The sequence below is a fragment of the Trichosurus vulpecula genome, chromosome 4 (genome assembly GCF_011100635.1).
Source record: "Trichosurus vulpecula isolate mTriVul1 chromosome 4, mTriVul1.pri, whole genome shotgun sequence".
Classification (NCBI taxonomy): Eukaryota; Metazoa; Chordata; class Mammalia; order Diprotodontia; family Phalangeridae; genus Trichosurus; species Trichosurus vulpecula.
In genome coordinates, this window is record NC_050576.1 from 129,640,862 (window position 1) to 129,659,764 (window position 18,903).

An 18,903-nucleotide genomic window follows, 5' to 3' on the forward strand; every position below is an offset into this window, starting at 1 on the left:
GTAGTAAGTGACAGGAATGAGGTTTGAACCCAGGTCAGGTTTATGTTAAAAATGCGAGCTCCAGGCCCTCATTTATCCATCCATCTAAAGGCTTCAATTGGGTCTTTAAAAAAATTCCTTTGGGCATAATTGGGTTTGCATGGCCAGGATAATACAAGGCCTCATTCTCCTATCTCCACCCCGCCCCCCCTCTCCCCCCCCCCCAAAAAGAAACAACAGCAAATGCCAATCCCAGGAAAGGCAAAACTTACAAGCACCTCAACTGAATGTCTTGAAAGCCAGTAGCTGCTGAGGATGTGGGGCAGTGGATAGAACACTAGGCTGGGAATCAGAAAGACTCATCTTCCTGAGTTCAAATCTGGCTTTGGACACTTACTAGCTGTATGACTCTGGGCAAGTCACTTAACCCTCTTTACCTAAATTCCTCATCTAAAAAAAGTGGGCTGGAGAAGAAAATGGCAAACCACTCCAGTATCTTTGCCAAGAAAATCCCAAATGGGGTCATGAAGAGTCAGATGCGACTGAAAAATGACTGAACGGCAGCCAAAGGAGTAGATTAGATTTGGTTTTCCTTTCAGGGCATGCCAAAGAAAAGATTGATTGGGTGCTGCTTTGATGGACATAGAAAAGGAGCCAGCAAGGAGATAAAGCTGTTAAATTAGATTGCAGTCTCTGGTGAGAGACCTGTGTTGTGAGCCCAGAACCCTGGGCTCCACTGTTTGATCGATTTTGGGCTGGTGAATACAGCTTTCCTGTGTTCTGCCTTCCCACAGTGTTCCATTCATTAATATATACCTTTGTATCACTATATAATATGCACGTTCATCCTGGAGTGGTAAGAGCTATACCACACTCACTGTATGCAGCTGTGTCAATAAGTCAAGAGACCTCGATTCTAGGCTAGGATCTGGCCCTAATTAGGAATATGTCTTTGAACAAGTTCCTTAACCTCTCGGGGTTTTCTCATCTCCCAAATGGGGATAAATAGCAGGTTATAAAACATTTTCACATTTCTTATTTGATAGTATAAATATTAACTCCATTTTTTGTTTTTGGGTCACTTCTGTCATATCTGACTCTTTGTGACTCCATTTGGGGTTTTCTTGGCAAAGACACTGGAATGGTTTGCCATTTCCTTCTCCAGGTCATTTTACAGGTGAGGAAACTGAGGCAAACAGGGCTGAGTGATTTGCCCAGGGTCACACAGCTAGCAAGTGTTTGAGGTCAGATTTGAACTCAGGAAGATGAATCTCCCTGACTCCAGGCCCAGCACTCTATCCAATGTGCCATCTAGTTGCCCTATCGTAGCTCCATTTTACATGTTAACCAAATGAGGTGCAAAGGAGTTAAGGGACTTACCTAGGGTCACACAATAACTTAGTGACAACACAAGAACCCAACTCCAGCTCTCTTGAATTCTGATGCATTCTGTCCTCTCTATCCCCTAGCTTGCCTAGCTCACAAAGTGGTTGTGAAGAGCTAAGGAAATAGTCTGCATCAGAGTGCTTTGAAAAGCATAATGTGCTATTTTTGCACTCACATATGATATACACAGACATATATTTTCATCTGTCAGCTCCACTGGGAACATATCTATGTCCTTGATTTGGGGCTCTCTCTGTCTTGGCTACTATACAGAAGATAGGTCGTTGTTTTCAATTACAAAGGGATTCACAGTTATTTTAAAACAAAAACAAACACCTTGCAGCATTGCCCACTGATAGAAATCATTATTCTTACCCTTCATTTCCAGGTGAGGACCATTTGAAATAACTTGTTCAGTGCCATATTGCAAGTTAGCAACGAAGGCTCAAAAGATAACTTGGACAAAAATTCCCAACTTGAGACTCAGCCCATTGGGGGTATACCTTGCACACTCCAAATAGAATGTAGAAGATGGCAGGGAATTTATAATAATATGTGGCTTACATTTCTTAAGTGTTTTTTTTTAAAGTTTGTGAAATATATCACAACAACTCTATGATGTTGAGGAAACTGTAAAATGGAGATTGAAGAGGTTAGGTGGTTTGGCCAGTTCCTACTACATAAGCTATTTAATGGAAGACCTAAGACTGGAACTCAGATTTTCTCATTCTGAGCCAGTGAGCTTTTCCCAGCATGCTGTGCCTCTCTTTTGGCATGGTAAACTGGTAAATTTTGAATGGTTATATGTGATCAACTATCCCTATCCCTGGAAGCTAGGTGGCATAGTAAGAGTGCTGGCCCTGGAGTCCAGAGGATTCCAGTTCAAACTTGACCTCAGACACTTGCTAGGTGTGTGGCCCTGGCCAAGTCACTCGATCCTGTTTGCCTCAGTTCCTCATATGTAAAATGACTTGGAGAAGGAAATGGCAGACCACTCCAGTATCTTGGCCAAGAAAACCATGAATGTGGCTAAGAATTGGAAATTAAAGGGATGCCCATCAATTGGGAAATGGTTAAACAAGCTGTGGCATATGATTGTAATGGAATATTATTGTGCCCTAAGAAATGACAAGCAGGATGATTTCAGAAAAACCTGGAAAGCCTTACATGAACTGATTCATAGTGAAGTGAATAGAACCAGGAGAACATTGTACACAGTAACAGCAATATTGTTTGATGAAGAATTGTGAATGGCTTAGCAATTCTCAACAATATTCTCAGCAATACAATGATCCAAGACAATCCCAAAGGACTAATGATGAAGCATACTATCAGCCTCCAGAGAAAGAACTGGTGTTGATTGAATACAGATTGAAGCATGTTATTTTTCATTTTTCTTTCATTCTTTTTCTTTTATTCAAATCTTCTTGTACAAAATGACTAATATGGAAATGTTTTCCATAATTGCATATCTGTTATCTATATCTGATTGCTTACCATCTCAGGGAGGAGAGAAATGAGGGAGGAAGAGATAGAATTTGGAACTCAAAACTTTAAATAAAAATGTTAAAAAAAATTGGAAACCCTCCCACAAATGGGGTCACTGAGAGTGGGACATGACTGAAATGACTCAACAAGAACAGTATTTCTAACCCTGGCATGGCCCCTATGCCCTGTTCTTAATTGTTTCTAAGCTTCTTACATGCTAATCTTTTTTCTATTCTAGTATATTATTGGTGTTTCTTGGTTTTATTATTCTAATGAATGAATTTTAATTATTCAAATTAATGGATTTGGGGGAGTGTGCCTTTACCTCCTAAGACTTTTTAAAGCAAAGTCTCCATTTTAAATTGATCCTTTTTGGTTTTACATCCCATTCATTTTGGAATGTACCCCTTCCCTCCCCCTATTCAATAAATCTTCCCATTAACAAATAGTTTAAAAAGGAAAGAAAAAAGAGGTCAGCAAAACCAAGGAACCTACTGACCACCTTTTAACAGGATATGAAATGTTCCATATCTGTAGTCCCTCATCTCTTCAATGGAGGGACAGAGGTGAATTTTCTCATTTTTTTTTCTTCTGGACCAAGCTTGCTTATTTTAATTACATACATGATATTGTGTGTATGTGTTTTCAGCTGTGGTTGGCCCCATATCTGGATTTGAGCATTGGAACATTGAAGCACATCACTATTGGAACAATTCATTCCAGACTTGGAAAGAAATCATAGATTCCCAGAGCTGAAAAGGAACTTGAAAGATCAACTAGTCCATTGAATGGTCTCTATTTTTTTTTTCTGGGGTCCTCATTCAAATATAGGGAGTACTGATGAGGATCAAACATGATTGTATAGTCATTTGCAATGGTATTTGCACATTTCTACTCAGATTACTTCCTCTTGTCTGTCAGTTTCAGTCTTAAATTTTAGTCCTACTACTTAGACTTAGCATTTCTTGATTCCTCTCTTTTCCCACCCCTCCCTTCCCTTCTCCACCACTCCCATTCCCTTGGGAATTCCTTTGCCCATTCCTCTCTTCCCTTTCCTTTCCCTCCTCTTCCTTCTCCTTCTTTTCTTGCTAAGTCACCATTATTCTCATTACTAGGAGGGTACATCCCATGTACAGGAGAAGTTAGAGAGTAAGGGAGAATGAATCAAATAATTGTATTGACTGGCAGCAAGCTGTTCCCACCACTCCTTCCCACCCAGCCCCTCCTTCCCCAGCTGGAAATGATCCATACCCCCTTCTATACTGTAAGCACCATTAGGTTAGGAACTATCTAGTTTTTCATCCTGGCATCCTCAGTGCCCTGTACAATGCTTTAAACATAATGGTTGGTTAATAAACATTTATTAAATGAGTAAATCAATGGGGGAATGAATATATGTGTTGGTAAGAGTCACCAGGATATCTCAACCAAATTTAGGACTTCCCAACGAACATCTGATCATAGCAAACGTAGCACCCCCAGGCCCCTACATAGCCTTTTCTCTCTTGCTCAGACACAGATGCTAAAGGGAAGAAGGAGAAAAACAGAGTGTGTGGAAGTACTTCTGTTCTGTTTTGCCCCTTGGTTCATGTTCTCAAGGCTATTCAGGGAGCCTAGCTCTCTCCATACCCCACTTAAGAGCAGGTTAGAGGATGATGTGAGTGAGGTGGCTTCCAGGTGGGGCGGGGGCTGTGTTCAGCTGACAGTGCCAGCAGGAGCAAATTATCTAGTGCCCTGCAGCCTGCCTGGTCTCCTGTGAGCTTGGCTCCACTCCCAGAAGTGTATTGCCTTGGGGGCATCTTTATTTTATGTTAAATAGAAGGGGAACAGGGAATCGGTGTCAGGACCAGCTGCGTCTGCGAGCACCAGCACAGACAGTGGGCAAATAAGCCAAGGCGCCCTATGTTTCCCCAATTTGTACTCATCATTCAGGCCTAGGAATTCAGTATCAGGGGAGATGTCTCTTCCTGTCCCCTGCTAATCCTCAGCCTCCTTCCATACATCCCTTCCATTCAGGTCTTTGCCAGCTGTCCTGGTTTGATCAAAGGATTTACAGCTGGTAGGCACCTTAGAGTCATCTGCTCCAACTGCCTCATTTTTACAAATGATGGAACCGAGGCCCAGAGGTGGGGGAGGGACTTCCCTAGGGTGACACAGCCAATTATCAGCAGAGTTAGGAATTAAACCTTAGTTTTCTGATGGGAAAGTCACTCTGTGGTGTTTGGACTCTTCCTGTCTTCTCAACAGTGTTCTTTTCTCAGCAGGCTATATTTGGATCTTTTTCTGACTTTTCCCCTTTGAGTCTGGTCACTCTCTCTCCCCACCCTTTCCCTAAAGTGGCTAGGTCACAGGTTGTGTTTGTCCTTCATTTTTGAAGAGGAAATGATGACATGACTTGCAGTTGACTTTGATTTGAGTGAGAGAGGACTGTGCAAGGTCACCAGCCTTACTTTCTTCTCCAGAGCCATCTGGGTCTAGTGGCCTGATATTCATCAGGATGACTGGAGATGACCCAGGATGCAGTGGGAGACCCTGGCCCTTCTAGGCTAGGGCCTTTTCGTATTAGAGTGAGGTAATGCCCATTCAGTGAATAGGCCTCCTTAAGAAGCAAGTCAGGGGATAGCTAGGTCACACATAACAGAGAAACACACAAGGCAAAACCCCAGGCAATCTAGTTCCTGAAGACAGGGAGGGGAGGAGGCTTAAGAAGCTCTGAACTGCTTTTTGCTGGTGGTGGTCTTCTCTACAGACTTTGTTTCCCTTCTTCTTCCCCTTTCTCCCATATTTCACACCTTCTAGAACATTCTAAACAATCCTTTGAGGATGGCAGCATCTGCATGAGGAACCATGGGTTTTTGTGTTGTTGTTAGTACATTCTTTGTGTATAATTTGTTGTTTATTCACTTCAGTCTTGTCCGATTCTTCTTGACCCTATTTGGGGTTTTCTTGGCAGAGATACTGGGGTAGTTGGCCATTTCCTTCTCCAGGTCATTTTACAGATGAAGAAACTAAGGCAAACAGGGTTAAATGACTTGACCAAGGTCACACAGCTAGTAAGTGTCTGAGGCCAGATTTGAACTCAGGAAGATGAGTCTTCCTGACTCCATGCCTTGGCATGCTACCCACTGCACCACCTAGTGCGTACTAGATACTTATTAACTGTTGATTAATTTGATTATGGAGGGGAAACATGGAATGTGATTAGGGGGTTCTCCCTCCAGTAAGGGATACCCAGAGGGGTAACAAACAAAAAAGCTCTTGCTATATGCCACACATGGTGCTAGGGATACAGATACAAAAGTGAGATGCAAAATACAAAAATACAAAAAAATTAAAAAATACAAAAAAGTGAGATAGTCCCTGTCCTCAAGGAGTTTATATTCTAAAGGGGGCAACAGTACATATAGAGGATTGGTAACTAGGGCAGGGAGTTCCTAGGATCTGGCCTTGGATCAGGTCACAGCAAGGTGCCAAGAGGGCCACACTCTCCTGGGCCTGTAGAAAGATGGATTGTAGTACTATCATTCTGAAGTGCAGTGAGTGACCCGGGGTAGGGACTGTATAGAAAGAAAGGGGACACAGGTGGAAGACAGATTTCATGAAATAAAGTTAATATTAATAAAAAAAACCCCACCTCTCTGAGTTGGAGGCTTTTTAAAAATCAGCCTCCTTCCTAAGCTAAGCACGTTGACAGGTACTCAAGATTCATGACAGTTTCTAATTGAAACATCAATGCAGGCACACCCCAAACAGAGGATTGTACCAGAATGGTACCCTGCTAGGATCGCTATACTGTAATAATCTTACCAAATACAGTCTGAGACATCCCCGATTTCCAGCTGGATCCTGGTCATTCAGATCCTGGGGTATGTTAATTCCTCACATTCCCAGCCCTCTCCCTTTCCCCATTAGCTCTCCATGGGATGCAGTGGAGAAGAGACTCGATCTCTAGGCTAGGGCTACATTTTGGCTCTTTCTTTTTGCCTGGACCTGTGTTTTCCTTGGTATAGTGAACTCCTGGCAAGGAAATTCTCTCCCTCTTCATCTCTGCTCCCTTGCTTCCCTGGCTGCCTTCAGGTCCCAGCTAAATTCCCATCTCTCATAGGAAACCTTTCCTCATCCTTTTTAGTTTTAATGTTATCCCCTCTGTCAATAATTTCCTATTTATCCTTTATATAGCTTGCTTGTACATAGTTGTTTGCATGTTGTCTTCCCCCATGAGGGCGGGGACTATCTTTTGCCTTTCTTTGTGTCCCTAGCACTTGGCACAGTACCTGGTGCATAGTATGTACGTAATAAATGCTCATTCACTGACTGTCAATGCACATCAGCAATTATTATACAATTTATAAGCCTAGAGAATCCTGGCACCGAGAAGTTAATTGACCTGCCCAGGTTCACACTCCCAGTATGTGTTAAAAGAAAGACTTGAACTCAGGTCTTTCCTACTCAAAGGCTGGTTCTCTATCTACTACACTATCCTGCCTGTAATGTGTGTGTGTGTGTGTGTGTGTGTGTGTGTGTGTGTGTGTGTGTGTACACATACACATATAAATACGTATTCATACACATATACCCATTATCTATGTAAAAACATATTCTTTTGCTGTTGTTCAGTCATGTCTGAATCTTTTGGGGTTTTCTTGGCAAAGATACTGGAATGGTTTGCCATTTCCTTCTCCATCTCATTTTATAGATGAAGAAATGGAGGCAAATAGGGGTAAGTGATTTGTTCAGGATCATACAACTAGTAAGTGTTGAGGGCAATTTGAACTCAGGAAGATGAGTCTTCCTGACTTCAGGCCCCCACCCTATCCATTGTACCACCTAGCTGCCCAAAAACATATATTAGAGACCTTCAAATATAGGTTCCAAATTGAGGTCTTCAAGGCCTAGTACGACACTACCTTCAAATAAGCACCTAATAAAATTTTGATGATTCCGAGGCTTAAAGTTTCATAGAAAAGGCACAAGGTAAGATACTGGAGGACCTGGTTTTTAGCCTCACCACTAACTAATCGGGCGCCCTTAGATCCCTTAACCCTTATCGCTCAGTATTATCATTTGTCGAATCAAAAGAATACCTTGCTGGGATATGGTGAGCGTAGCCACTCAGTCAGCCTGTATTTACTAAGTGCCTACTATGTGCCAAATACTATGCTAGATACTAGAGTATAAAATGAACTAATTGATGTGAAAGTGGTTTGAAAAGAAAAGTTTCAACACCACAAATGTAAGGTGGTCTTTCGGTGCACGGAAGGGTACAAGCTGAGGATGAGAATAGCTCACCTTTAAAGAGTGTTTTGACATTTACAAAATCCATTCAAGCCAAATCTCGCTTATCTCTATTTTACATTTCAGGAGACTGAGGCTCATGGAGGTCAAGTAATCTACCCAGGGTCACCTAGCTATTAAGTGTGAGTCAAATCCAGACCTTTGGTCTCCAAGTCCAACATTCTTTCCACTGTGGCCTCATAACACAGGTGATCTTAGCTAACAAAGAGCTCAAGTGTATAATAGCCCAGGTGTAAAGCCATGAAACCTTGAGAGGTTCTTTTGAGTTTAGAGCCAGAGAGCCTTGCTGGCCAGGAGGGAGGGTGGGCAAACAGGGATGGACCACATTATATGACACCTCCTTCCTATCTTTAGCATCTTTCTTGATCTGTGTCTCACATGCAGCAGCTGAACTTATCATCATCCAAATGGTGCAAAGTGCATATAATCAGTGTCTTCAGCTATATTAGCACTCACAGCAACCAAAAATTTCAGAGGGAAAACCAGGAAAAGAAACCAGCAAGATATGTCGTATGCAGTCACACCTCCCTCCTGTCTCCCACAGAGATTTGATGAGGTGAAAAAAGAATACCTCCTGATGGCAAAAAAAGCTTCCTCCTTGTACCCGACTCACTTCCATCCCAAGTGGCCCCATCCATAGGTCTGTTCAAGTCTGCAAATTTCCTCCACACTTGCCACCTTAGTTTAAGCACTCTTGGAACAACTCCTATGGAACATACTTGCGAAGCATGATTCATAGCAACAATAAAAGCCTTTTAGATCCTTGCTCTGCAGCTGGGATGATATTAGGCAGAGGGCAGCCTTGAAAGCATTGTTAGATGACTGTGGGACATACAACATGACAGTCCCCAAAGAATAGATAATAGGGCTCATAGAGGGCAATGGAGAGGTACATGATGGGTGTTAGCAGGTTAGGTTGTGCAACAAATTAGGAACTTTGAAGAACTGGAATAAAGAGAATGACTGTTTGAAAGCTAAGACGGGCTGGTTGCACGGTGAGGAGGAAGGGGGTCAAAAAGGTAGGCAGTCTGAGAATTCTATTTGTAAATTTGTGATGTCAAAAAAAAATCAAAGAGGGACCATCAGCCTGTTAGGTTGACCTCGTGTGGTGAACTTATGGGAAGACATGTTATACAGGAAGAAGAGGCATGGATCATTGGAGGAAACATCTTTTGTTGTTCTTGAGTCATTTCAGTTGTGTCTAGCTTGATGTTTAAAAGACCATTGGACAAAATTTATCCTATGACCCTTTTTTGTTGTTGTTGTTCAGTTGTGTCTGATTCTTCTGGACCTCATTTGGGGTTTTCTTGGTAAAGATAACTGGAGCTGTTTGCCATTTCTTTCTCCAGATTATTTTACAGATGAAGAAACTGGTAAAAACAGGGTTAAGTGACTTGTCTAGTGTTACTCAGCTAGTAAGTGTCTGAGGCTGGATTTGAACTCCGGGAGATGAGTCTTCCTGACTTCAGGCTTGGCACTCCATCCATTGCACCACCTAGACTCTATCCACTGCACCACCCAGATGACCAAAACATATAGATTCCAAGTTGAGGTCTTCAAAGCATAGTACAATACCCTTTGAAATAGGTATTTAATAAAATTTTGAGGATTCTGAGGCTTAAAGTGTCATAGAAAGGGCACAAGGTAAGAAACCAGAAGACTTAGCTGCCCTGGATCCAGTTATCAATGAGATCACAGAGCTGTTTGAATATGTGGTAGTCACTGTGATAGATAGGTGCTGGACACACAGAGACAAAAGGGAAGCAGTCCTGTCCTCACACAGCTTACCTTCTAATGAATCATCTCCAGCATCCCTATTTGAGGGGTCCAGGTTTAAAGGTAACTGCAGGGAGAGGGGTCAGTGGCTGTTAGACTTAATGAGTGAGGCAAAGAAGAACTTAGGAAGGTTAGGGCATACCTCTTAGTGGATTATAGGAAGTGAGAGAATTCTGAGGGTCTGCTCAGGGGCATTTTTACTGTAATACTCCAGGTGGGCCAGAAAGCTTTGGTCTGTATTGGATCTCTGGCCCAATTTTTACACCATTCCCAAAGGGAAGAAATCCCATTAGTTGAACACCTGTTGATACAACCATCCAAAGTATGGTGATGGTGAATTTGAGAGTGATGTGGAAAAATTAGGTGAGTGTTTTGAGATTTTGTTGTGGTGACCAGCTTTTGTCTGGGTTCAAACTTGGAGCAGCCTGAATCTGCTCACTTTTTATCCTTCAACACCTGAGTTGCTGGGGAGGAATTTAGAGGGAAAATTAGAGAGCTATCAGTTCATGAGATAACTATGTGGATTACCCCTGCTCAACAAAGTGTATTTCTTTTTTGCTTTTTTCTTCTGATATATTAAATGTTTTTCATTGGCAACATATTGAAGTCTCTTTATGTCCACTGCATGCTTGTTACTCTTTGAGTGACTTCCAATTTTAATTCTTCAGAAACTGTGGCTCATAGCCAGATAGCATACCAAAAGAATGCTGATATTAAAAGGTTAGGCTTTTGTTTTAGGAAGATGCTTAGAGTCATTGGAAACATCACATAATTTCTCCAGTTCAGTCCAGCCTGCTCTTTGGAAGAGCATTGATTATTTGGAGAGTGTTGAGAGGAAGTAATCAGGATAGTGAGAGATCATAAGATGATCCTCAGGAGGATGCCTTGAAGGAATTGATATTTAGCTTAGAGAAAATTATTTTCATTCACTCATTCATCCATTCATTCATTCATCCATCCATGCATGCATCCATCCGTCCATCCATCCATTCATTCATTCATTCAACAGCAGTTTGTCATTTTAAAGTCGTTTTTTGGTTCTGTCCAACTCTTCGTGACCCCATTTGGGTTTTCTTGTCAGAAATGCTGGAGTGGTTTGCCATTTCTTTCCCCAGCTCATTTTACAGCTGAGGAAACTGAGGCAAACAGGGTTAAGTGACTTGCCCAGGGTCACACAGCTAATAAGTGTCTAAGGCCAGATTTGAACCCAAGGAGATTAGTCTTCCTGACTTCAGGCCCAGCACTCTATCCCGTGTACCACCTAGTTAACATTTATATAGTGTTTACTATGTACCAGGCACTATACTAAGAGCTTTGCAAATATTATCTTCTTTGGTCCTCACAACAATCCTGGGAGGTAGATACTATTATTATCCCCATTTTACAAATGACGAAACTGAGGCAAACAGAAGTTAAGTGACTTGCCCAGGGTCACACAGCTAGTAAATGTCCAAGGCCAGACAACAAACATTTATTAAGCATTTACTAGGTTCCAAAGCACTATGCTAGGCATTAGGGGTACAAAGACAAAAACAAAAAAAAAACAGTCTGCCCTCAAGTAGGTTGTATTCTACTGAGGGAGAAGGCATCAACACGTACAAAGGCAATTAAGTGCAGAGTAAAATGATTATGTTACTGTGGGCACTCCACCCAAACAGAGTTCAGTGACTTAGATGGCCTTTGAGAGTTGCTAAGTCTGAACAATTCACCAAACTTAGAGCAGCCTGGTCATCTAGCCTCTCTGCACTTGGCTCCGCTGCTCCTCAGATGACAGATATATAGTTCACTACTGTGCCCATACTTGAAGTCTTTCTAGGTGGATAAGTCCATTATCTCTCTGGCAGGAGACAGATGGCATGTTTTGTATTTTGTCCTCTGGCATCCTGATTTATCATTGCATTCAGAGTTCTAAAGTCTTCCAAAAGTATTTTTCTTTATAATATGGTTATTGTATAGATTGTTCTCCTTGTCCTACTCACTTCATTTTATATCATTTCATAGAAGTTTCCTCTGAAGCTGTCCATTTTGTTATTTCCTGCGGTATAATAATATTCCATTGCATTAATTTGCTATAATTTGCATATCCATACCCCCCAATAGATAGACACTCCCTTAGTTTTCAATTCTTTGCCACCAGAAAAGAGAAACTATAAATATTTTTGGACATTTCCCCTTTGATCATTGTGGGGTGTAGACCTAGAAGCTGCATTATTGGGTCAAAGAGTATGAAGTTTTGGACCTAGTTTCAAATTGCTTTATAGAATGGCTAGACCGGTGGTGGGGAACCATCCTTTGTTCTGTAAAATTTGAACTTAGTCAAAAGGCCGCACTTAACGACCTAAAAGGCCACATGTGGCCTTAAGGCTGCGGGTTCCCCAGTCCTGGGCTAGACCATTTCATAGCTCCATCAAGAGTAGTTTAGAGTACCTGTTTTCTGCAGCTCTCCCTCTCCCCTTTTTGGTTATTTTCTTCTTTTGTGATCTTTGTCAATCTGATAAATGTGAGGTAAAACCTTAGAGTTGCTTTAAATTTCATTCCTCTAATTATTGGTGATTTGGAGCAATTTTTTCATATTGCTGTTGATAGCTTGGATTTTTTCCTTTGAAAACTTTCTGTTCATTTTTTCAATATTCATTTCTGTGTTGGGGAATGGCTCTTAGTCCTATAAATTTGAATTGGTTCCTTACATTTCTTAGATATTAAACCTTTATCGGTGAAACTTTCTAACTTTATTAGTTTTGTTCGTTCAAACCCTTTTAAATTTTATGTCATCAAATTTATCCATTTTATCTCCTCTAATGTGCTCTATCCTTTATTTGGTCATGAACATTTCCTCTATCCATAGATCTGAAAGATAAGTTCTTCCTTGTTCCTTATATTTGCTTATGATGTCAACTTTTATTGGGCGAGCAGCACACCTTCCAATTTTTACATGACAGGATGATGCATGGCTATTTCTGTATCTCTCAACAGTATTCCAGATCTTTTATAAACCTGATGCCAGAATGCTTCCTGGCTTTCCAAAATGTGATGGTTTTTTTTATTGGACACTCACATCTTCCAACCTCCACACAAAGGTCCTACCAAGGCAGCTATGGAAACCTTTTCTTGGGTGGATCACTTCAAGGTAGCTGTAATTTCTACTTTTGCTAAATTGGGTAGATGAGGCCACATAGCTTTCCCCCTTTCACTTCCCATCCTGCCCTACCTGGGCAGTATACTTGCTACTTGATCAGCGCCTCCTACTGAGTCTTTTGGTGATTTGGCTTTGTACCTAGATTCCCTCTCCTTTTGTTTTTTCCATTTCCCACTTTCCTCTGTAGGAGCTGAGCCTGGTTATACAACTCACCTGGGGGCTTCTCCAAGAGTCTTGAGATCTCCAAAGGGTGTTAAAACCAGCTCCTTCCAGTTCAGGTACCTGCATTCAAGGAAGAGGAATGGGTGGTACAGGAGGAGACTCACAGACCCTGCTAAACACAGCTCCCAAGTTTCAATCAGCCTTCTTTCCCTCTTTCTCACTCTAGCCTCCTGACAGAGTAAGGGCAGGCTTAGGCAGAGGTTCCTTTTTAGCCTTTTGAGATTCTGTTTCCTTTTAAAATGTTTTCACCTTGAAGCATTTCTCCTGTTCTTTAAATGAAAACTTCATTCTCCTTGATAAAACAGAGATTAGAGAGGGACCCCTCTAGCCCTTCCCCTAGCAAAGGGATTAACCTGCCTTTTGTGCACAAGGAGTTGTTACTTGGCACTGGAAGAAACACAAGCATAGTCTAATCTCTGTTGGCCGCTGAAACATACTCTTAACTTTTCATAAAATTGTATGCTAAGAACTGTTATACTAGAGCAGCGTACGCCAAAACTCTGTTGAGTTCATGGTAATATTCTCAAGTTGTGAGCAAAGCGCCAAGAACCATCTTCAGAAGTTAGGAGACTTTCCATCCTGATGATTTTCTTCCTTTGCCTTCACGCAGCACTTTGTTTGTAGAACTTTCTGACGAACTTATCATGTCATATCACGTATCATGATTCTGTTGGTGTTGAACACCCCAAATAGACTGTAAACTCCTTGAAAGCAGTGACTTTATAATAATGATGACAATAATAATAATAACTAGCATTTATATAGTGCTTTAAAGTTTTCAAACCACTGTGTGTGTGTGTGTGTGTGTGTGTGTGTATGTGTGTGTATTATTTTGTCGTTGTTCTTGTTTTGTTGGTTAGTCACATCCAGCTCTTTGTGACCCCACTTGGGGTTTTCTTGGCAAAGATACTGGAGTGGTTTCCCATTTCCTTCTCCAATTCATTTTGCAGATGAGGAAACTGAGGCAAACAGGGTTAAGTGACTTGCCCATAGACACATAACACCACTCTTCCCAACTCTAGGGCCAGCACTCCATCCAGTGTGCCACCTCACTGCCTATATATATTATATGGAATGTAATAAAATATTATATAATATATAATATGTAAACAATATATAGAAAATGGCAATTATATTTATTAATATATACTATAATATGTAAAACATTATTTATATTTATATTATCTCATTTGATATTTAAAACGACCCATTGAAGTAAATAGTATTATTATCTCTATTTTACAGATGAAGAAACTGAGGCTGAGAGAGATTAAGAGACTTGTCCAGGGTCACTCAACTAGGTGAGGGTCTGAAGTATGATTTGGACTCTGATCTTCCTGACTCTAGGCCCAGGGCTTTATACAACCTGGCTGCTCTAGTTATCTAAATTTTGTAAACCCTTCCTATACTGTCATTATCATCAGCCCACTTTTCGTCTTCATCCTCATCTCCATTACTTTTATCTGTCACTGACAATAAGGAGATGACTATGAAAGTCCATTGCAGGGCTGGAGAACCTGCGGTTTCAAGGCCACATGTGGCCTTCTAGGTCCTTGGGTGCAGCCTTTAGACTGAGTCCAAGTTTTATAGAACAAATCCTTTTATTAAGGGGATTTGTTCTGTGATGTTTGGATTCATTCAAGGGGCCACATTTGAGGACCTAGAGGGCCACATGTGGCCTTGAGGCTGCAGGTTTCCCATCCCTGGTGTATCTTTTCAAAATTCTTCATGTAACCATAGGCTGCATATGTCTCTTCGTAATTTTAAAGAATTCTTTCTGTTAGAATCCTATACTTTTTGGAATACAAAGGGCCTTTCGAGATAATCTGGTCCAGCCCCTCATTTTATACTTGAAGAAGTAGAGAGGAACCAGAGAGGTGGAGTGATTGCCCAAATATGCACAGCTAGTTAGGGGCAGAACAGGATCACAGAGGAAGAGCAGCAGGGAACTTCAGAGGTGTCTAATCGAATCCCCTTATTTTACCAACGAGGATACAAAGGAACAGAGAGATTAAGGCGCTCAGACAGGGTCACACAGCCAGTGAATAAGTGTGTGAGGCATGATATGAACCCAGGTCTCCTCACTCTAGTAGCAGATACCAGACCTCAGATGCCATTTTGGAGATGGGGACTGTGATATGTGAGTGAATTTGTACTAAGCAGAGAGTAACATCTGGGGCTGAGGGAAAAGCCCTTGTCCTCATTGTGTAGAATGTCATCACCATCAACAGAAAGCCTTTATTGAGTGCCTTTTTGTGAGGGCTGCCCATCAGCAAGAGTTGCAGTTCTGTGCTTAACCCCCCTGCGTCCCCAGGCCCTGTCCTAGCTAGTCCTCAAGGTCAGGAGCCCTGGGGGTAGCACTGACTGCAAGCTGTCAGAGTCACAGATGGACTCTGGGGCCCACAGCTTCTCTTTACCTTCAACAAGTACCGGCTGCCATTGCCGGGACAGTCCGGACAGTCCACTCTTGGTGGCATATCTACAAGACAAGAACCATCCCATTTACAGAGCTAGCCAGTAGAGATTGCGCATTCTACACAGCCACTATTTCTGAGGGATCCCTCCCTCCTGCTATCTGACAGCCTTCCTGGGTGGTGTGAATGGATTATACACCAATGGTGGGATTATGTTTAATGGCCTCAAATAGAATTATATACATATAGTCCTGCCCTTAGGGAGTTTACTATCTAAGGCAATCACATTGGTAAAGATAAATTTGGAGAGTCAGAAGGATGTGTGATAAAAATATATTGAGCATGACTTTCTCCTGTGTTTGTGTGTGTGTATATGTGTGTGTCTGGGGTGAAGGTAGGTTGTTGTCTCTCTGTGTTTTTTATGTGGTAGGCTGGGGGGAGAATCAATGCCCTCCTAAAACATCTTTTGGGGCTTCTCTCCTGACCATGTATTGATAGAAAGGTGTGCAAGATAATAGAACTATAGCTTCATCACTTTGGTAGGTCTGCCATATGCACAGGGGTAGGGTGGTGGTGCTGGGGGGGGGAAGAGTTGGATTCTTACCCCTGAAGTGGAGGAGAGAACATAGCAGGGGGTCAGTCTTCTTTCCACCCTCCACATCACTTCTCTGGGGATGAGCTGATTATAGTAATTCACAGAGAGGCAGGCTGACATTTTGTTGGGGTGAAAGGGCCCCAAAATATCTCTGTAGTTCTCTCCAACTGAATGGCTTCTCAGCCTCCAGAGAGGGAGCCTGCTGTCCATAGACCACTTTGGCATTACAAGTCACTTCTTTTGCAGAGAAAACAATCAGAGCTTGGGAAGAGGACTTGGGAAGGACACTTCCCTCTTGACAATGTACTCTCCTTGGTGGTGGGGACTCTTTTTGCCTTTCTTTGTATCCCCAGCAATTAGCACTGTGTCTGGCACATAGTAGGTGCTTAATAAATACATATTGACTGATTTTCTTTAGGCCTATTCTTAACTCTTTCAGTGGCCTGGAGACTATCGCTTAATACAGTTTTTCTTTCTGATATGGCCTAGGTAGGAGACTATCCAACCAGTAGAATGTTGTTCTCTTGGAAGGTGTCCGTCAATGTCCAGAAGGGTTTTTAGGACTATGGGTGGAGTAGTCTGTCTTGCCAACTATCGATGATCTGGGGCTGGATAAACCAATGTGTGGATTATCAAGGCTTGTTGCTGTTGCCTTTAGTCCATAGAAACATGGACTTATTTTGGATAGAGGAGGAGCAGGAGATGAAATGCAGAGTAGTTTATTTTGTTTTTTTACTAGCAGCTCCTGTGAAATATTCATAGGGGAAGATATCGAAAGCACTGGCCAGATGTTGTTTTACTTCCTATCTCTGCTTCCCTTTACTTCCCTTTGCCCATTTCTACTATGTGGCCTTGGGGAAATCATGTCCTTTCTCTGGGTCTCAGTTTCCTCATCTGTAAAATGAAGATCCCTTTCATCTCCTGTCCTATAATCACATGTTAATAACTGTCTCTTATACAGTGCTTTACATTACATTATCTCCTTTCAGCCTCAGCTTAATGAGGTCAACAGCATCCCCATTTTACAGATGGGGAAGTTGAGGCTTAGAATGGTAAAAGGCCTTACTCATGGTCACATAGCTAGTAAGGGGTGGTGGGATTTGTACCCAGGCTTTCCACTCTGTCTACTCTGTCCTGTAGTTTATAGCTGACAGTTGTCTCTAAGAGATTCTTTATACGTTGCTTTAATAAGAAACTCAGGTTTGCCACTGACCAGTTTGATTCTCCTCTTTTCTTTTCAGATAATTGCCTTTGATGAATTAAGGACAGATTTCAAGAGCCCCATAGACCAGTGTAATCCTGTTCATGCGGTGAGTAGGAACTAGGTGAGCTTGGAGTGGGAGATATTGCACCAGGTTATTCAAGCAACCTGTGCTAGAGAGAGTGGGAGGTGGTGGTAAGAGTCCTGGGCCAGGAATCAGCGGGTCTGGCTTCTAAGAATTGGTTTGTCATTGATTGTTTGTGTCCCTTTAGGCAATATGATTCCCTTTTCTTGGCCTGTTTCCTCATTTGTAAGATGAGCGGGTTAGACTCTTTGATTTTTAAGGTCAAATCTAATCAACAAGCCAACAAGCACTTATTAAGCACCTGCTGCATGCCAGGTACTGTGCCAAATGCTGGGGATACAAAAGAAAGACCAAAACCAGTTTCTGCTCTCTAGGAGCTCACAGTTGAATGGGGGACACAAAATGCACTATACAACAACTATGCACTATACAAGGAAGATAGAAATTAGAGATAATCTCAGGGGGAAGGCAGTAGCATTAAGGGGGATTTGAAAAAGGCTTCTTGCAGAAGGCTGGGTTTTAGCTGGAGCTTGAAGGGACTCAGAGGACTCAGAAGGCAGAGATGAGGAGAGAGAGAGAGCAATCCAGGTTTGGGATGGGGACAGGGAACAGCCATTGAAGATGCTTGGAGTTGGGAGAAGGAATGTTTTATGAAAGGGACAGCAAGGAAGTCAGTATCACTGGAGGTGAATAGAGTGTAAGAAGACCAGAAAAATAAGAAGGAGCCAGGTTATGAAGGGAGGAGAGCAGGGGGCATATTTGAGAGATGCTATGAAAGCAGAATCGACAAGATTTGGCAAAAGAAATGGGGGTGAGAGTGAAGGGTCAAGGGATGACATCTGGGTGACTGGGAGGGTACCCTCAATAGTAACAGGGAAGTTTGGAAAGCAGGGGAAGGTTTTTCTTTTTCTTTCTTTCTTTCTTTCTTTTTTTTTGGAGGGAGGAAGGCAAGGCAATTGGGGTTAAGTGACTTGCCTAAGGTCACACAGCTTGTGTCAAGTGTCTGAGGCTGGGTTTGAACTCAGGTCCTCCTGACTGCAGGCCCGGTGAACTATTCACTTCACCACCTAGCTGCCCGAAGGGGAAGGTTTTGAGGGAAAGATTGATTCAGTTTTTGGATAGGTTGAATTTAATATTCCTTCTAGATTCTTCTATGAACCAATGACACATAGCCAAACCACTTTCAAACCAAATGTTACATATCAGCTTCCTATTGCAGACTGGAAATATTTCTCAGTCTCCTTTGAACCACATACTTTGTGGACCTTTTGCTCAGGAAAATGTTGCTCATGACCAATTTCTCATCTTCCTTCTTTCCCCCTTGCT

At 42.1% G+C, this 18,903-nt stretch overlaps 1 protein-coding gene across 2 annotated transcripts in view; it reads left to right on the forward strand.

Annotated features, from left to right (window-relative positions):
* The window catches only part of CNIH3 (cornichon family AMPA receptor auxiliary protein 3), a 179,924-nt gene that overhangs the window by 83,297 nt on the left and 77,724 nt on the right, over positions 1 to 18,903 (forward strand). The window contains exons 1-2 of one of the 2 annotated variants that reach the window (XM_036757230.1): positions 12,981 to 13,051; positions 17,533 to 17,601. In XM_036757230.1, coding sequence (XP_036613125.1) covers positions 13,019 to 13,051; positions 17,533 to 17,601 — 102 coding nt within the window. In that variant the 5' untranslated portion in view covers positions 12,981 to 13,018. Of the gene's footprint in view, positions 1 to 12,980; positions 13,052 to 17,532; positions 17,602 to 18,903 lie in introns of those variants that run through there. The other variant, XM_036757231.1, reaches the window with a different exon arrangement.